We start from the raw sequence: 18,848 nt of genomic DNA, 5'->3' as shown, positions 1-18,848 counted from the left end.
TGGACTTGGGTGATTATTTCCTTCCCCATTTTAGGGAAGTTTTCAACTATTATTTCCTCAAGTATTTTCTCATGGTCTTTCTTTTTGTCTTCTTCTTCTGGGACCCCTATGATTCGAATGTTGTAGCATTTAGTATTGTCCTGGAGGTCTCTGAGATTATCCTCATTTCTTTTAATTCGTTTTTCTTTTATCCTCTCTGATTCATTTATTTCTACCATTCTATCTTCTAATTCACTAATCCTATCTTCTGCCTCTGTTATTCTATTATTTGTTGCCTCCAGAGTGTTTTTAATTTCATTTATTGCATTATTCATTATATATTCACTCTCTTTTATTTCTTGTAGGTCCTTGTTAAACCTTTCTTGCATCTTCTCAATCTTTGTCTCCAGGCTATCCATCTGTGATTCCATTTTGATTTCAAGATTTTGGGTCAATTTCACTATCATTATTCGGAATTCTTTATCAGGTAGATTCCCTATCTCTTCCTCTTTCTTTTGATTTGGTGGGCATTTATCCTGTTCCTTTATCTGCTGGGTATTCCTGTCTCTTCATCTTGTTTAAATTGCTGAGTTTGGGGTATCCTTTCTGTATTCTGGCAGTTTGTGGAGTTCTCTTTATTGTGTCCTTTCCTCGCTCTGTGTGGGTTTGTACAGGTGGCTTGTCAAGGTTTCTTGGTTAGGGAAGCTTGTGTCGGTGTTCTGGTGGGTGGAGCTGTATTTCTTCTCTCTGAAGTGCGATGAAATGTCCAGTAATGAGTTATGGGATGTCTGTGGTTTTGGGGTGACTTTGAGCTGCCTGTATTTTGGAGCTCAGGGCTGTGTTCCTTGTTGCTGGAGAATTTGCTTGGTATATCTTGCCCTGAAACTTGTTGGCCCTTGTGTGGTGCTTCGTTTCAGTGCAGGTATGGAGGCATTTGATGAGCTCCTGTCAATTAATGTTCCTTGGCGTCAGGAGCTCCCTGGAGTCAGGAGCTCCCTGGAGTCAGGGTTTGGACTTAAACCTCCTACTTCCAGTTATCAGTCTTATTTTTACAGTAGTTTCATAGCTTCTCCTTCTATATAGCACCATTGATAAAACATCTACGTTAAAGATGAAAAGTTTCTCTACCGTGACGGTCACCCAGAGAGGTTCACAGTGTTATATGAAGAAGAGAAGAGGGAGGAGGGAGTTAGAGGTGACCCGAATGAGATGAGGTGGAATCAATAGAGGAGAGAGTGGGCTATCCAGTAATCTCTTCCTTATGTGCACTCCACAACTGGACCGCTCAGAGTTGTTCACAGAGTTATACAGAGAAGAGAAGGAGGAGGAAGGTGACAGAGGTGGCCAGGAGGATAAAAGGGGGGAATGAAAAGGAGGGAGACAGATCCAGACAGTAATCAGTTCCCTAAGTGTTCTCCACTGTCTGGAACACACAGAAATTCACAGAGTTGGGTAGAGTAGAGAGGGGTTAGGAAGGAGACACAGGCGACCTGGTGGAGAAAAAGGAGAGTCCAAAGGGAGAGACAGCAGTTAAGCCAGTAATCTCGCTCCCTAGTGATAAATGGGTACTGAAGATTGGGTTCTTAAAGGTACAAAATTGGTAACAAATACATAAAAGCAAAAATTAAAAATCTAGAGTAGAGTTTGGAATTTCAAAAATACGATGTTAAAGAAAAGAAGAAGGAAAAGAAAGAGAAAAAAAACGAACAGACAAAAACAAACAAGGTCGTGAAAATTACAAAGAAAATACAGGTACAAAATTGGTAACTAATACCAAAAAGCAAAAGTTAAAAATCTAGAGTAGAGTTTGGAATTTCAAAAATACAATGTTAAAAAAAGAAGAAGAAAAAGAAGGAGTGAGAAAAAAAAAACAAGCAAGAACAAAGTCGCATAAATTATAAAGAAAATACAGGTACAAAATTGATAACAAATACCAAAAAGCATAAATTAAAAATCTAGAATAGAGTTTGGAATTTCAGATATACAATGTTATTTAAAAGAAGAAGAGAAAGAAACAGAGAAAAAGAAAAAGAGAAAATAAAAAAGGGTCACAGAAATTATAAAAAAAAAAAAAACTATAGGTACAAAATTGATAACAAATACCAAAAAGCTAAAATTAAAAATCTAGAGTAGAGTTTGGAATTTCAAAAATACAATGTTAAAGAAAAGAAGAAAAAAAAATAAGGTCAAAAAAATTATAAAAAATATATATATGAAGTTTGCTTTAAAAAAAATGGGGTCTTTTTTTTTTTGCAAAGTAATCGGTTATAAAAGTGAAAATTAAAGGAATAATAGAGGACTTAAAAAAATTTTTTTTAATTAAAAATAGAAAAAAAGAAAGAATGATTGTAAAAATAGTAAAAATATATCTAGGACTTTCTCTGGTTTTGTTGTGAGTATTGCGGGTTCAGTTCATTTTTGCTAGTTCCTGGGTCTGACTTATATTTCTCAACATCTATAGGCCCCTTCCTATGTAGTTGGTACTAACCACAGGGTTTTAATCTATTGCCTGTAGATTCCAAGGCAATTCCCTCTGTTATAGCTTCTTCTGTTTGCTGGTCTCTTCAGTGTGTGGTTTCCGCCCTGACACAAAGGGGATGGTGGAGGACAGTTTTTTTTTTTTTTTTTTTAGGCTCACTTGTTCAGTTGCGCTGAGGGGAGGTAGGGAGGGATGCTGCAAACAAATAACACTGGCATGTGCTCACAGTGCCTCAGCCACACTGGGTCTGCCCTGCCCCCCCGCCCCCTCTCATGGCGCGTGTGGCCTCCCTACCCACGCTGCTCAGGGTCTAGGTTGCTCCACCGGGAACCATCCGTGGCCGGCCCTGGGCTGCCTGCACTTCCAGGTCCAAGCCGCTCAGGTTCAGGCACTCGGGTAGTCCTCAGAGGCGCAGACTCTCGGTTGGGCCTGTGTTTTGTGCCCGCGTTTTGTGCCCTTCCCAGATCCGAGCGGCTCAGGTGATGAGGTGTTTGGCGTGCGCAACTGCTGCGACATATCGCCTCCCCGCCCTGCTCGGTTATCTAGGTGTGCACCGGCACACCTTCTCAGGCAGATGTTGACCGTCCAGACCCCCAAGAAGTTTTAGTTAGCAAAGAAGCCTGCTTACAGTTTTATAGATAATGTCTCTCTGGGGCTGCGATTGTCCCCTTCCAGCTCTGGCTGCCTATCACCGGAGGGGGATGGTCTGCCGCCGGCTGTCTCTGTTCAGTCCTTTGTTCCGCGTGGGCCTGGCGGTGTCTTAGATTAGGGCTGGCTTTTCACATGGTAGATATCCCACAGTCTGGTTTGCTAGCCCAAATTATTTCGCTCAGATAGCGCTCGGGGTATTCAGGCCAGTTCCTTGCAAAGCAGACCGCGCCACGCCTCCCTGCCCAGCCCCCGCTTGCTAATGGCGGATGCAGGCGTCTGCTCTGCTTCTCCGCTGGGGGAGTTACCGGAGGGCTCACAATGTGCGGATTTTAATTGTTTATTTATTTTTCCTCCCTGTTATGTTGCCCTCTGTGCTTCCAAGGCTCGGCACAGATTCGGCAGTGAGAAGGACTCCTGGTGTTTGGAAACTTTTCTCTTTTTAAGACTCCCTTCCCCGGATGGAACTCCGTCCCTCCCTCTTTTGTCTCTTTTTTTGTCTTTTATATTTTTTCCTACCTCCTTTCGAAGACTTGGGTTGCTTTTCTGGGTGCCTAACGTCCTCTGCCGGCATTCAGAAGTTGTTTTGTGGAATTTACTCAGGGTTTAAATGTTCTTTTGATGAATTTGTGGGGGGAAAAAGTGTTCTCCCCGTCCACCTCCGCCATCTTAGCTCCTCCCTCTATGATGCATTTTAATACTGTATATATTTTAAATACCACAAGTCATTTTTATTGTTTTGTCCAGTCAGCATTTTTTTTTTCCTGTTTACTCATTTATTTGCCCTTTCTATTATCTTTTCTTTCTACATTTCTGTATCCATTTGAGATCATTTTCTTTCTTCCCAAAACTCTAGCCTGTTACTTTTTAATGTAGATCAGGTAGTGAAAAATTGTCTCAATTTTTTTTTTCTTGACTGCAAGTTTCTGATTTGCCTTCAGATTTGAAAAATATTTTGCTGGGTATAGAATTCAAGATTGGCAGTTATTTCCAGTAATTTAAAGACGTCTTTTTTCTTTTCTGACTACTATAGTTTCTGTTTAGAAATCAGCCAAAAATCTTATTATTGTTTCTTTGAAGGTAATAGTTTTTTCCTCTACCGAAAAAATTTTTTCTTTTTGGTTTTCAAAAGTTTTCTTACATACTTAATAGTTCTTTGTGTGTGTATTGTTTGTTTTGAGGGGAGAACATGAATTGTGCTTGAGGTTTGTAGAACTTCTTGAATCTTTTTTCTGGAATTCTAATTACACGTATTTTAGATCATTCAATTTCTTCTTCTATTTCCATTCTTTTATTTTCCACTGACTGTCTTAATAATTAATCCTTTATTCTGGTATATCTAGATCAGATCAGATCAGATCAGTCGCTTAGTCGTGTCCGACTCTTCATGACCCCATGAATCGCAGCACGCCAGGCCTTCCTGTCCATCACCAACTCCCGGAGTTCACTGCGACTCACATCCATCGAGTCAGTGATGCCATCCAGCCATCTCATCCTCTGTTGTCCCCTTCTCCTCCTGCCCCCAATCCCTCCCAGCATCAGAGTCTTTTCCAATGAGTCAACTCTTCGCATGAGGTGGCCAAAGTACTGGAGTTTCAGCTTTAGCATCATTCCTTCCAAAGAAATCCCAGGGCTGATCTCCTTCAGACTGGACTGGTTGGATCTCCTTGCAGTCCAAGGGACTCTCAAGAATCTTCTCCAACACCACAGTTCAAAAGCATCAATTCTTCGGCACTCAGCCTTCTTCACAGTCCAACTCACATCCATATGTGACCACAGGAAAAAACCACAGCCATGACTAGACGGACCTTTGTTGGCAAAGTAATGTCTCTGCTTTTGAATATGCTATCTAGGTTGGTCATAATTTTCCTTCCAAGGAGTAAGCGTCTTTTAATTTCATGGCTGCAATCACCATCTGCAGTGATTTTGGAGCCCAGAAAAATAAAGTCTGAAACTGTTTCCACTGTTTCCCCATCTATTTCCCATGAAATGGTGGGACTGGATGCTATGATCTTCGTTTTCTGAATGTTGAGCTGTAAGCCAACTTTTTCACTCTCCTCTTTCACTTTCATCAAGAGGCTTTTTAGTTCCTCTTCACTTTCTGCCATAAGGGTGGTGTCATCTGCATATCTGACGTTATTGATATTTCTCCCAGCAATCTTGATTCCAGTTTGTGTTTATTCCAGTCCAGCGTTTCTCATAATGTACTCTGCATATAAGTTAAATAAACAGGGTGACAATATACAGCCTTGACGAACTCCTTTTCCTATTTGGAACCAGTCTATTGTTCCATGTCCAGTTCTAACTGTTGCTTCCTGTCCTGCATACAAATTTCTCAAGAGGCAGATCAGGTGGTCTGGTTTTCCCGTCTCTTGAAGAATTTTCCACAGTTTATTGTGATCCACACAGTCAAAGGCTTTGGCATAGTCAATCAAGCAGAAATAGATGTTTTTCTGGAACTCCCTTGCTTTTTCTGTGATCCAGCGGATGTTGGCAATTTGATCTCTGGTTCCTCTGCCTTTTCTAAAACCAGCTTGAACATCAGGAAGCTCACGGTTCACATATTGCTGAAGCCTGGCTTGGAGAATTTTGAGCATTACTTTACTAGCATGTGAGATGAGTGCAATTGTGTGGTAGTTAGAGCATTCTTCGGCATTGCCTTTCTTTGGGATTGGAATGAAAACTGACCTTTTCCAGTCCTGTGGCCACTGCTGAGTTTTCCAAATTTGCTGGCATATTGAGTGCAGCACTTTCACAGCATCATCTTTCAGGATTTGGAATAGCTCAATTGGAATTCCATCACCTCCACTAGCTTTGTTCATAGTGATGCTTTCTAAGGCCCACTTCACTTCACATTCCAGGATGTCTGGCTCTAGGTGAGTGATCACACCATCGTGATTATCTGGGTCGTGAAGATCTTTTTTGTACAGTTCTTCCGTGTATTCTTGTCATCTCTTCTTAATATCTTCTGCTTCTGTTAGGTCCATACCATTTCTGTCCTTTATCGAACTCATCTTTGCATGAAATGTTCCTTTGGTATCTCTGATTTTCTTGAAGTGATCCCTAGTCTTTCCCATTCTGTTGTTTTCCTCTATTTCTTTGCATTGATCGCTTGAAGAAGGCTTTCTTATCTCTTCTTACTATTCTTTGGAACTCTGCCTTCAGATGTTTATATCTTTTCTTTTCTCCTTTGCTTTTTGCTTCTCTTTTTTTCACAGCTATTTGTAAGGCCTCCCCAGACAGCCATTTTGCTTTTTTGCATTTCTTTTCCATGGGGATGGTCTTGATCCCTGTCTCCTGTACAATGTCACGAACTTCATTCCATAGTTCATCAGGCACTCTATCTATCAGATCTAGGCCCTTAAATCTATTTCTCATTTCCACTGTATAATCATAAGGGATTTGATTTAGGTCATACCTGTATGGTCTAGTGGTTTTCCCTACTTTCTTCAATTTAAGTCTGAATTTGGCAATAAGGAGTTCATGGTGAGCCACAGTCAGCTCCTGGTCTTGTTTTTGCTGACTGTATAGAGCTTCTCCATCTTTGGCTTCAAATAATATAATCATCTGATTTCAGTGTTGACCATCTGGTGATGTCCATGTATAGAGTCTTCTCTTGTGTTGTTGGAAGAGGGTGTTTGTTATGACCAGTGCATTTTCTTGGCAAAACTCTATTAGTCTTTGCCCTGCTTCATTCTGTTTTCCAAGGCCAAATTTGCCTGTTACTCCAGGTGTTTCTTGACTTCCTACTTTTGCATTCCATTCCCCTATAATGAAAAGGACATCTTTTTTGGGTGTTAGTTCTAAAAGGTCTTGTAGGTCTTCATAGAACCATTTAACTTCAGCTTCTTCAGCGTTACTGGTTGGTGCATAGACTTGGATTACTGTGATACTGAATGGTTTGCCTTAGAAATGAACAGAGATCATTCTGTTGTTTTTGAGATTGCATCCAAGTACTGCATTTCGGACTCTTTTGTTGACTATCATGGCCACTCCATTTCTTCTAAGGGATTCCTGCCTGCAGTAGTAGATATAATGGTCATCTGAGTTAAATTCACCCATTCCAGTCCATTTCAGTTCTCTGAGTCCTAGAATGTCGACATTCACTCTTGCCATCTCCTGTTTGACCACTTCCAATTTGCCTTGATTCATGGACCTGACATTCCAGGTTCCTATGCAATATTGCTCTTTAGAGCATCGGACCTTGCTTCTATCACCAGTCATATCCACAGCTGGGTTGTTTTTGCTTTGGCTCCATCCCTTCATTCTTTCTGGAGTTATTTCTCCACTCATCTCCAGTAGCATATTGGCACCTACTGACCTGGGAAGTTTCTCTTTCAGTGTCCTATCATTTTGCCTTTTCCTACTGTTCATGGGGTTCTCAAGGCAAGAACACTGAAGTGGTTTAGGGTCTAATGTGCTATTAAATCCATCCATTGAGTTATTTAAGGTACTATGTTTTTAAGGTTTTGAATTTCCATTTGATACTGATAAAAAAATGGGTTATGGTTCTATGGTGAACTTCTTCACCTTTTTTTTTTTTTGATTATTTACATTTTTCTTATTTTTTTTTTGGTTTAAGTTTTCCATTTCTGGAATAACTTTTTCTTTCACATTTAATTAATTCCTATATTCTTTCATCTTATTTCTGACATTTCCTAGTTATGATTTATTTTATTCTCATTTTCTATAATCTTTTTGTTTTGTTTTGTGTATTTTTATATATTAGGTTACAGTTTTTCCCTGTTTGGGGGCACACCTTTCTGTAAGGATATCCTAATCATTTTTGTTTCCTGATTTGAGAAATAATCATTTTATGTGAAATTTGACTGTGATACTTTTCTTAATTTTACATAAAATGAGTTTTACTCAACTTTTAGGAATGAAGGCTGGTTTAGGGTAGCTGCATATCTCTAGAACTGTCATTTCTACTTTTTCCAAATTATTCGGAAGAAAAACTTTTATATCTATTTCGAAAGAGAGATAGCCTTATACTTGTTAAAATTTGCTTTCTTCCCTTTTATCTAGACTTTTTTGCCCCTTTCGGCCATACTGTCCTTGCTGTGTCCTCAGTCGTGTCCCACTCTTTGTGACCCCAAGGACTGTAGCCCACCAGGCTCCTTTGTCCGTGAGGATTCTCCAGGCAAGAATACTGGACTGGATTGCTATGCCTTCCTCCAGAGGATCTTCCCAACCTAGGGATCGAACCCAGGTCTCCTGCATTGCAGGCAGATTCTTTACCTGAGCCACTAGGGAAGCCCAGTGTGGATACGATTCTGAACAGTTTTTTTCTCACTGTGACATTTTGTCTTGAATATCCTATGGATTAGTTTCAAGAGTTCAGAGATCAGAGTTTTCCAGTCCTTCCTGAACTTACTGTGCAATGTTTATACTGATCTGTAAATTAGAGTATGCAGAAGTCTTTTTCAGTTTTACTTCCTGGTGTGAAATGAACCAGTTTTAATTTCAGGGAAGTACCTTCTGATATTTTGAGGCTTTTTCCGATCTCAGGTCCATGAGATTCTGCATTGTTTCGCTCTGCCTTGTCTGATAGAGATGCTGATACACATCCGCCTTGGTGGTTGTTGGTTCATTGTTCCCACCTGCTCATCTTTTGGGTTTTGTGGGGATACATTTTTTTATAAATATATTCATGGGTTTTTTATTTTGCTGTCCCAGTTGTTCTTTTTGTATATTATGCTTTTTTATAGTATTAATAAATGGGTAGTGTATTTTGTCAGTGTTTTTTCCTGTATTTGTTGAGCTCTCATATGGCTTTTATCTTTTACTGTATTTGTATTGTTTATAGGATAGTTCTTTTTAAAATTTTATGCATATATACATACATGCATATACACGTATATATTTTCAGTCTGTTTTAAGACTTTTCTGGAATTTATTCTAATTTAAATTAACAAAGTTTTTATAGTAATCTCTCTGCATCTTCTAAATTCATTTCTAATATAATTTATTTATGTCATCGTTATTTTTCTTGGTTGGTATTGCTAAATTTATGTATTTTTCTTAACAGGTGATTTTTAATTTTAAACTTCATTGGTCTTCTCTGTTATATGAATTTTCTTCTTTTTTGTTTCATTTATTTCTGCTTTTTTAACTTTTATCATTTTCTTCCTTACACTTTCTTTGAGATTATTTTACTGTCCTTTTCCTAACTTCCTAAGTTGGTCATTTAGCTCATCACTTCTATTCTTTAGGTAGTTACCCTCATATTTTAAAATGTATTTCTGGCCAAAATATTGTTTAGTACAGAAAAGGTCATAGTTAACAAGTATGTAGCTAAAAAATTTACACAAGGTCAAGAAATTTATGTATCTATAACTCAAAGGAAGAAATAGAGTAGTATTATAACCCTCTGATATATAATAAATTTTAAATAAATGTTAGCTTTTACTATTTTTGATGTTAAGTGTTACTAAAAATCATTTCTCTTTTAGGTATCATGGTATATTATCCAGTTAGTAAAGATTTAGTGTAGCACAATAGAGTTCTAGTAACTCTGAAAGTAACAAAATTTCAGAGTCCTTATGGCGGTATCTGATTGAAGAATATTGAGACAGTAGCATGGAATCATATGTACCATGTGTAAAACAGATAGTCAGTGGGAGTTTGCTGAATGATGCAGGGAGCTCAAACTTGTGCTCTGGGACAACCTAGAGGGGTGGGTTTGGGTGGGAGGTGAAGGGAAGGTTCAAGAGGGAGGGGACGTATGTATACCTATGGCTGATTCAAGTTAATGTATGGCAGAAACCAGCATAATATTGTGAAGCAATTATCTTCCAATTAAAAATAAATAAATTTTAAAAAGAAATCATATATGTATAATATATATAAAGAAAGATTCAGACTGCGTTTCTAAAAACCAGTTTGCTTTTCAGTTTCAACTTGCTTAATCAAATCAGTGGTGTTTTATGTTTTGTAATTTCTTACAAAATGGCTTATTCGTTTTATTTTTTCCTAAGGTCAGATACTTCATACTGACGTGGTATACCTGCATTGTGGACAAGGCTTCCGAGAGGCAGAGAAAATAAAGAGGCTTTTGCTGAATTTCAAGTATGAAAATAAGTAACCTTTTGAGTACTTTAGTGGCTCAGCCAATCAGAGATAACCTTTGAAGTTCCTAATTTGGAGTGGCGTATTAAGGGAAGTGCCTTGGTATGAGGAAAGGAGCTATGTTAAACCATGCTGGGGCAAATTGCTGGAGAACTTTGCTATTTGGAGACTGGAGGAATGCTGCCCGCTTCTGCAGCCTTCACTAAACAAAGTTGGTAATATAAGCAAAGTGAAGTGAAGTGAAGTCGCTCAGTCGTGTCTGACTCTTTGCAACCCCACAGACTGTAGCCTACCAAGCTTCTCTGTCCATGGGATTTTCCAGGCAATAGTACTGGAGTAGATTGCCATTTCCTTCTCCAGGGGATCTTCCCCACCCAGGGCTCGAACCCAGGTCTCCCACATTGTAGACAGATGCTTTACCATCTGAGCCACCAGGGAAGTCCAATATAAGCAAAAGTGACCATTTAATTCTTCAGTTTGGGCTTTCTCTTTCTCTTCTTCCTCCTCCCCTTCCTTCCTTCTTCTCTCCCTCCCTCTCTTTCTTTCTTTTTATAGATCTGAGGAATGGATTTGGCAGTAGTTGGAAGCTTCAGAAATTACTTGAAAACATACCACATAATTCAGTCATAGTTCTTTATTATGGCTTAGAATGTTCTCTTATTCAGTTACATTACATTTCAGTTACATTTTATGCAAAGATGGGCACAATAAAGGATAGAAACATTATGGACCTATCAGAAGCAAAAGATATTAGCAAGAGGTGGCAAAAATACACAGAATAACTATACAAAAAAAAAAAAGTCTTAATGACTCAGATAACCCTGATGGTATGATCACTCACCTAGAGCCAGACATCCTGGAGTGTGAAGTCAAGTGGGCCTTAGGAAGAATCACCATGAACAAAACTAGTGGAAATAATGGAATTTCAGCTGAGCTATTCCAAAGCCTAAAAGATGATGCTGTGAAAGTGCTGCACTCAATACGCCAGCAAATTTGGAAAACACAGCAGTGACCACACTCAGCATCGGTAAAGGTCAGTTTTCATTCCAATCCCAAAGAAAGGCAATGCCAAAAAGAATGTTCAAAGTACTGCAAATTGCACTCATCTCACATGCTAGCCAGGTAATGCTCAAAATTCTCCAAGCCAGGCTTCAACATTACGTGAACTGAAAACTTGCAGATGTTCAAGCTGGATTTAGAAAAGGCACAGGAACCAGAGATCAAATTGCCAACATCCATTGGACCATAGAAAAAGCAAGAGAATTCCAGAAATACTACGCCAAAACCTTTGACTGTGTGGATCATAACAAACTGTGGAAAATTCTTAAAGAGATGGGAATACCAGACCACCTGATCTGCCTCCTGAGAAATCTGCATGCAGGTTAAGAAGCAACAGTTTAGAAACAGATGTGAACTACAGACTGGTTCCAAATTGGGAAAGGAGTAGTCAAAGCTGTGTATTGTCACCCTGCTTATTTAATTTGTATGTAGAGTACATCTTGTGAAATGCCGGACTGGATGAAGCACAAGCTGGAATCAAGATTTCTGAGAGAAATATCAATAACCTCAGATATGCAGAGGACACCACCCTTGTGGCAGAAAGTGAAGAGGAACTAAAGAGCCTCTTGATGAAAGTCGAAGAGGAAAGTCGAAGCTGGCTTAAAATTCAACATTCAAAAAACTGAGATCATAGCATCTGGTCCCATCACTTCATGGGAAATAGATGGGGAGGCAATGGAAACAGAGACTTTATTTTTCTTGGGCTCCGAATCACTGCAGATGGTAACTGGAGGTGTGAAATTAAAAGACGCTTGCTCCTTGGAAGAAAAGCTGTGACCAATCTAGACAGCATATTAAAAAGCAGAAACATTACTTTGCCAACAGAGGTCTGTAGAGTCAAAGCTGTAGTTTTTCCAGTAGTTACATATGGATGTGAGAATTGGACCATAAAGAAAGTTGAGGGCTAAAGAATTGATGCTTTTGAACTGCAGTGTTGGAGAAGACTCCTGAGGGTCCCTTGGACTGCAAGGAGATCCAACCAGTCAATCCTAAGGGAAATCAGTCCTGAATATTCATTGGAAGTACTAATACTGAAGTTCCAATATTTTGGCCACCTGATGCAAAGAACTGACTCATTGGAAAAGACGCTGATGCTGAGAAAGATTGAAGGCAGGAGAAGGGGATGACAGAGGATGAGATGTTTTGATGGCATCACCGACTCGATGGACATGAATTTGAGCAAGCTCTGGGAGTTAGTGATGGACAGGGAAGCCTGGTGTGCTGCAGCCTATGGGGTACGCAAAGAGTCAGACACAACTGAGTGACTGAACTGAAGTGTTCACTTATTCTTGCCTAAATTTGGTTACTTCTAGGTGGGGAGAAAGCTAACTGTTTTTGAGACTGTGTGATCATAAAACATTTCTCCATGACCTCCTATAATACCAAGTGCAGAGGCAGTGTCTTTTATTCTACATAAGTCTGCACTGCCCTTGTGAGATAGTGGAGAGGTTGCTTGGATATATGAGACAATACGAGCATCATATAATATTGTTTGTGCATTCTGTCCATTTTCTCCTGATTGATTTATAAGCATGCCTTGATCTCATCATCTCATGCCTTTTTTTCATTCTGTTTCTTCTTCAAGCTGCAGCACAGTGGTGATTGGAAATGGAACTGCCTGCCGGGAAACAGAAGCTTACTTTGCTGACCTGATAATGAACAACTACTTTGCACCACTGGATGTCGTTTACTGGTAAGGATGTTAGGAATGTTTCTTCTTCTTTTTTTTTTTTTTTTTGAGAGGCAAAGGAACTTCTGAAGTTCTTCAGTGATGAATTCTTCTTTTTCTTAAGATGTGTACCTTTTTGTCCTCATGTATCACCTCTTCCCATTCTTAAGGGCTTTGCAGGACAATGTAAAGTGTCTGTCTCTTGGAGAAATTTGAGTTTCTGAAACGAGTTGAGTTTCAGTATCCTGAAACGGCTTTCAGATGCAGCAACTTAGGGCTTGGATTCATGGGATTTTTCAGGCTGTACATCGTGTGAGGCTGTAGCTAACTAGTGACTAAGTAGAACGGTGTCCAAGCCCAGCAGCTATAGATTGTGGATAGCTTAGCCTTCTTCTGCAAAAGTTTTTCTTTTTTTAAATTTATTTATTTTTAATTAAAGGATAATTGCTTTACAGTATTATATTGTCTTCTGCCATATGTCAACATAGATTAACCATAAATACTTATGTCCCATCCCTCTTGAACCTCCTTCCTACCTCCTACCCCATCCCACCCCTTTAGTTTGTCACAGAGCACCAGATTTAAGCTCCCTATGTCATACAGCAAATTCTCATTGGCTAGCTATTACATTTTATATATGGTAATGTATGTGTTTCAATTTGATGTCTATGAATTATTAGTCTTCGGAACTGAGAGCTAAGGTAAGTATTAAAAATTGATAACTTTTCTGATGTTCCTATCTCGTTTGTCTCTTCATCACACGCTTTCATCTTGTAAGGCATACAGTTGACTTCTAAATAGCTTTGGATTAGCAGGACCTAGATCTGTAGTAGTTCTGCTCCTGGATCTGTAGTAATTCTGCTTTCATTCACCATTGTTTCCTCACTTTCCTTTTAAACCTCAAATAGCCATCTTTCCCTTTTCCAAAGGACGGTTGAATGCTAAATCCTAGAGTTGAATACTACGGGAGAAGATAGTTACAATGGATGATATCTAGGGGAAAACACGTTAGAAGCCATCTCCCACTGCTTTTTGAAAAATGTAATTCAGCTAATAAGTATGTGATCAGGATCAACAAAACAAAAACAAAACCCAGTACAGGAAGAAGAATGCTAGGATCCATTCTGATAGGCCAAAAGATGGGGGCTTTTATTTAGTGTAGTATTCCTTGGTACATGGAATTGTATTGTAGTATATTCTTTATGCCAAGGGACTGCCCTGGTGGCTCAGATGGTAAAGAACCTGCCTGCAGTGCAGGAGACCTGGGTTCAATCCCTGGGTTGGGAACATCCCCTGGAGAAGGGAATGGCTACTCACTCCAGTATTCTTACCTGGAGAATTCCATAGACAGAGGAGCCTGGCAGACTACAGTCTATGGGGTCACTACGAGTTGGACCGACTGAGTGACTGTTCACTGCATTTTTCACTTTTCTATGCCAGGAGTATAATCACGATGTTAGAAAAGCAAATTCAGGGTAACCAAAGGGGATTAGAAGGGTAGGGTCAATCTGTAGGTGACATGGGATCATGATTCAGGATAGAATCAGGTTGAATTGTCTGTCTTAGCTTTTTTCCCTCTCCATGTTGGTTAGGTCAGTCTAGGAAGTACTGTGAATCTTCGCTATTCTGGGAACTGCACACATATACTCAGTCCTTTTGAGAACGTAAGACTAGGACCTGACATAGCTAATTCAGTTTCTTTCTGACAACTTCTCTGATTTCTGTTTAACTTGTTCACATTAATTTGATATAAATATCTTGCATACATTTATAGTGATTGTAAATAGAACTTTATTAAAGACATTAAATATTGAAGACTTGTTGGATTTTATCTGAATTTGCTTAGAGATTCTCCCCTTTCTTGAACTTGCAGCAGTGTGTCGTAGTAGAAAGAGGGTGAGCTTTGGAGCCAGAAAAATCTGGGTCTGTCTTTTGTTGTCACCATGTGCTAGTTATGCATGTTTGGAAGGCTTACTCCGCCTCTCTGGTCTTCTCTTCCCTCATCATTAAAGTGGGGAATGCTTTAATACCTGGCCTACTAAAAATGCAATAAATGTGTAAATAGATCAGAAAATGGAAAGAAATAGGGAATGCTTTTGCTTTCAGTAATAACATTTTGAAGTTTTCTTTATAATTATTTCCATATTCAATATTAAAACTTTCTTTAATATTTCTTTTTGTGTTGTATTAAGAATTGCTTTACTATATTACTTTGTATCTCTATAAAGGATGTTAATTTTGTTCCCCAACCATAGTAAAGAATTCTTTCATTCTTTATAATTAGTTTTTCAATTCATTTTCTTGAATTTCAAGAGAGTATATGATCATATCATTTATAAAAGGTATTGAATTTATCAATTCTTTTTCTAGTTGTAAACCTTTTTATTTTCTTCTCTTCTTTAATAGTATCATGCAGTATCTTTGAAAAGCTATTAAATAGTAATGATAGGGGATTTTTCCCCCTCCTTTAGTTTTATTAGAATGCTTCTAGTATTTCCCTTAAGTATGTTACTACCTTTGTATATATTTTTAAAAATCATTTAAAGGAAATAGTCTTTATTTATGAGGGTTTTAAAACTACAGATTCCTATTGTACTTAAAAAATCAAAAGTAAAAGATAACATTAATGCTTTTTCAGAATTTTGCCATGATTTTCTCTAAAGAGGTTTTTTTTTTCTCTTTTGATCAATATGCTGAATTCTGAAAGTAGTAGGTTTCCTACAGTTGAACAATCTTTGCAGTTCTAATGTGAACTTTGTCATAGTATATCACTCTTTTAATGTACTTTTGGAGTATATTTGCTAGTATTTTATTATGTGCTTTTGAAACCCTCAAATGATGCAAATATATAATCAGAATTTACAGTGTGAGCTTTAGGAAAATCAGCTGTTCACAATTTCATTTTGTTATCCTTTTGCCAGTTCAACATACCTTTATGAAGAAACCATGTTTTCTCATCCAGTGCCTTGAAATGACATTGCAAGCTACATTTAAGTTGAAATTTCCAAGCTTTCTCTGGCAGTCATTTTTAATGTTCCTGAACAGATAATCTAATGGGCGTTCCTATAATTCTTTCAGGTACTTATTTATCCTGAAAAACTTTTCCTGACAATCCACCAGCACGTTCCTTCTTATCTATTTCTTCTAACAACTTTTGCCCTGATTTTTCTGCCATACAGCATGATTCATCTTGTAACTTGTAAACCCCATGCATTCTGACCCATCTATCCAGCTTCTGTCTCAGTCATTTCTCTTAAAATAAACTCTGGCACTTATACCTTCTATGGAGAAAATCATCCAAAGCTTCAATCTCAGTTATCAAGGAAAAAAAAAATCTGGATTAAGTTGTAGATTATAACATGTTGGAACTTAGTTTGTCACACATGTTTAAAGTTGGAAGTGTTTGTGAAAAGGAATTACACAGTATTACATGTATCATTTGTTTTAAGTATGTGCTAGAATGATTTGATCAATTCTCTGGCCCATAGTAGATATCACTTTATTTTTTTAATATCTGAGTATTTATTCCCATTCATTTTAAAATGTCACACTTGATTATTTTCTCTCTTTTTTTAATTCCTCTTTCTCCTTTTGTTAAAAAAAATGTTTCCTTTTATGTAGTAATGGTGAAATTTATTGAAAGGTAGAAATCACTAGCTTCTTATGAAACATTTATGTTTTTATGTATTGTATCTGGTTTCTCCTACATTGATACCTTCTTTAATCAGGGTACCATGTTTTATTTGTCTCTACCTCCTTCACATTGTGTATTTCTATACTTACAGATGCATCTCAATAAATATTTACTAACTTAAATTGTTGAATATTAATGTTAACACTATATGCTGCTACTGCTGCTAAGTCACCTCAGTCGTATCTGACTCTGTGCGACCCCATAGACGGCAGCCCACCAGGCTCCCCCATCCCTGGGATTCTCCAGGCAAGAACACTGGAGTGGGTTGCCATTTCCTTCTCCAGTGCAGGAAAGTGAAAAGTGAAAGTGAAGTCGCTCAGTCGTGTCCGGCTCTTAGTGACCCCATGGACTGCAGCCCACCAGGCTCCTCCATCCATGGGATTTTCTAGGCAAGAGTACTGGAGTGGGGTGCCATTGCCTTCTCTGAACACTATATGAGACTCCTTTAAACCTGGGAGTAGAATATGGAAAACAGAATTTAGTGCTGTTAATTCACACCTTCTCTTAGTGTTCCTATTCTAAAATCTGCAATTTACAAATGACTTTGATCACTGTGTATTTGTTATAACCTTTCCCCTACTTCGTATATTTTCATTTTCTCATACCAGTAAATCTGTCTATTTCAGTTTCATCATGCATAAAATGAAATAATAAAAGTACCCATCTTAGAGTTATCATGAAGGTTAAACGAGTTTATATATGTAGTATAATGTGCTTAGAACAGCACACCATTATTAATGAGGTCAAATATAATTTTATATATTCATTTCCTATTTCTGTATTTTTTGTGTATGAGTGGCTTGTTTGTGTCCTTTGTCCATTTTTTTTTCTTTTGAAAGTTTTCATTTTGTTCTTAATTGTTCATCTTGTTCAGATTTGTAAATTGTCTTTATATTAATGATTAGTTTGTTACAGTTTTTGCAAATCTTGCAAATCACTTCCCCATCTTTGTGTTTGTAATTTGAGCTTTATTTCATGTAGAATTTCGTATTTTATTTTCTCCAGTTTATTTATCTTTTTTTTTGTCCTGAATTTTATTTATTTATCTTTTTTTTTGTTTGTTTTCAAACTTTGTGTTTATCTTTTTCTTTATGGCTTATGAGTTTTGTATCATGCTTGAAACTTTTCTTTCTGTCTTCTGACTTTTTGTTTTGAAGTCACAAAACCTCATTATCCTCTCAGTTACTTGTATGGTTGCTTTGAAGCTTTACTCTCTAAGAAACCAAAAATTAAGGAGAGAACTTCAATAAGCTTAGATAACAGAAATAGAAAGTAGAAGGCTGTGAAATAACCTCAGGGTGGTTTTGAATATGGAAGGATGCCAGTTTCCCTTCAGGCCTCTGTTTGCCAACTCTGCGGTTTTGTAAACAGCAGAACCACTTGATTTCCTCCTTTGCTTCCCCCGCACCCCTCCTTTCTCTTTATCCTTCCGTCATTTTTCTCCTTTTTCCCTCCTTCCTTATATCTGTCACTTTCCCTTCCCTTAATCTCTTGTTTAGCTATATCATATTTTTGGCATTTCCTGTCATTTGACAGCTGGATTGTTTACTATATTTGATGTATCTTTAGTTTTAAGCCTGTCAGTACAGACATCTGACCACAATTTCAGTGTTTATTTGTAGGCGTATTTAGTATGGTGTTTGTAATGAGCTGAGGAGACAGTTGTTGTTCAGCTGCTCAGTTGTGTCAGACTCTTTGCAATCCCATGGACTGTAGCACACCAGGTTTCCCTGTCCTTCACCATTTCCCAGAGTTTGCTCAAACTCACGTCCGTTGAGTTAGTGATGCCGTCCAATCATCTTGTCCTCTGTAGCCCCCTTCTCCTCCTGTGCTTGATCTTTCCCAGCATCAGGGTCTTTTCCAATGAGAGCTCTTCTGGACATTTCTGTTTTCAAATTTATTATTTACAACTCAGTCAGAAGGGTATATATATGTTGATGAGAAATAAAATATCAAAATTTTTATTGTTCCTTTTTGCTATTAGGTAGCATTCTATATACTGCTTTCTTTGTTTGTTCTTTTAATACTTAAAATTTCCTGGGCCTCTTGAATAGGTAGAGTGATATTTTTTGGTTCTTCAAAATCTCAGCCATCACTTTTCAGATATTACCTCTGTCCCATTTTACCCTCTCTTCTACCTCTGAAATTCTGTTTACATCTACTCAGCCTTCTCATTCTATCCTCCATGCTTTTTAACTTCTCTCTTTTCATTTTCCATTTCTTATTTCTCTGAGCTGCTTTTTGGTTGC

General features: G+C 38.0%; 1 protein-coding gene across 3 annotated transcripts in view; it reads left to right on the top strand.

The window, feature by feature from the left end:
- Positions 1–18,848, top strand: part of SRBD1 (S1 RNA binding domain 1) — a 244,569-nt gene that overhangs the window by 64,125 nt on the left and 161,596 nt on the right. For all 3 annotated transcript variants that reach the window (XM_027555165.1, XM_027555166.1, XM_027555167.1), the window contains 2 exons: positions 10,087–10,177; positions 12,822–12,929. In XM_027555165.1, the coding sequence (XP_027410966.1) occupies positions 10,087–10,177; positions 12,822–12,929 (199 nt within the window). The remainder of the gene's footprint in view (positions 1–10,086; positions 10,178–12,821; positions 12,930–18,848) is intronic.

This window comes from Bos indicus x Bos taurus, chromosome 11 (genome assembly GCF_003369695.1).
Source record: "Bos indicus x Bos taurus breed Angus x Brahman F1 hybrid chromosome 11, Bos_hybrid_MaternalHap_v2.0, whole genome shotgun sequence".
Taxonomy (NCBI): domain Eukaryota; kingdom Metazoa; phylum Chordata; class Mammalia; order Artiodactyla; family Bovidae; genus Bos; species Bos indicus x Bos taurus.
The sequence above is the reverse complement of the archived record's forward strand: the minus strand, read 5'-3'. Positions and strand labels throughout refer to the sequence as shown.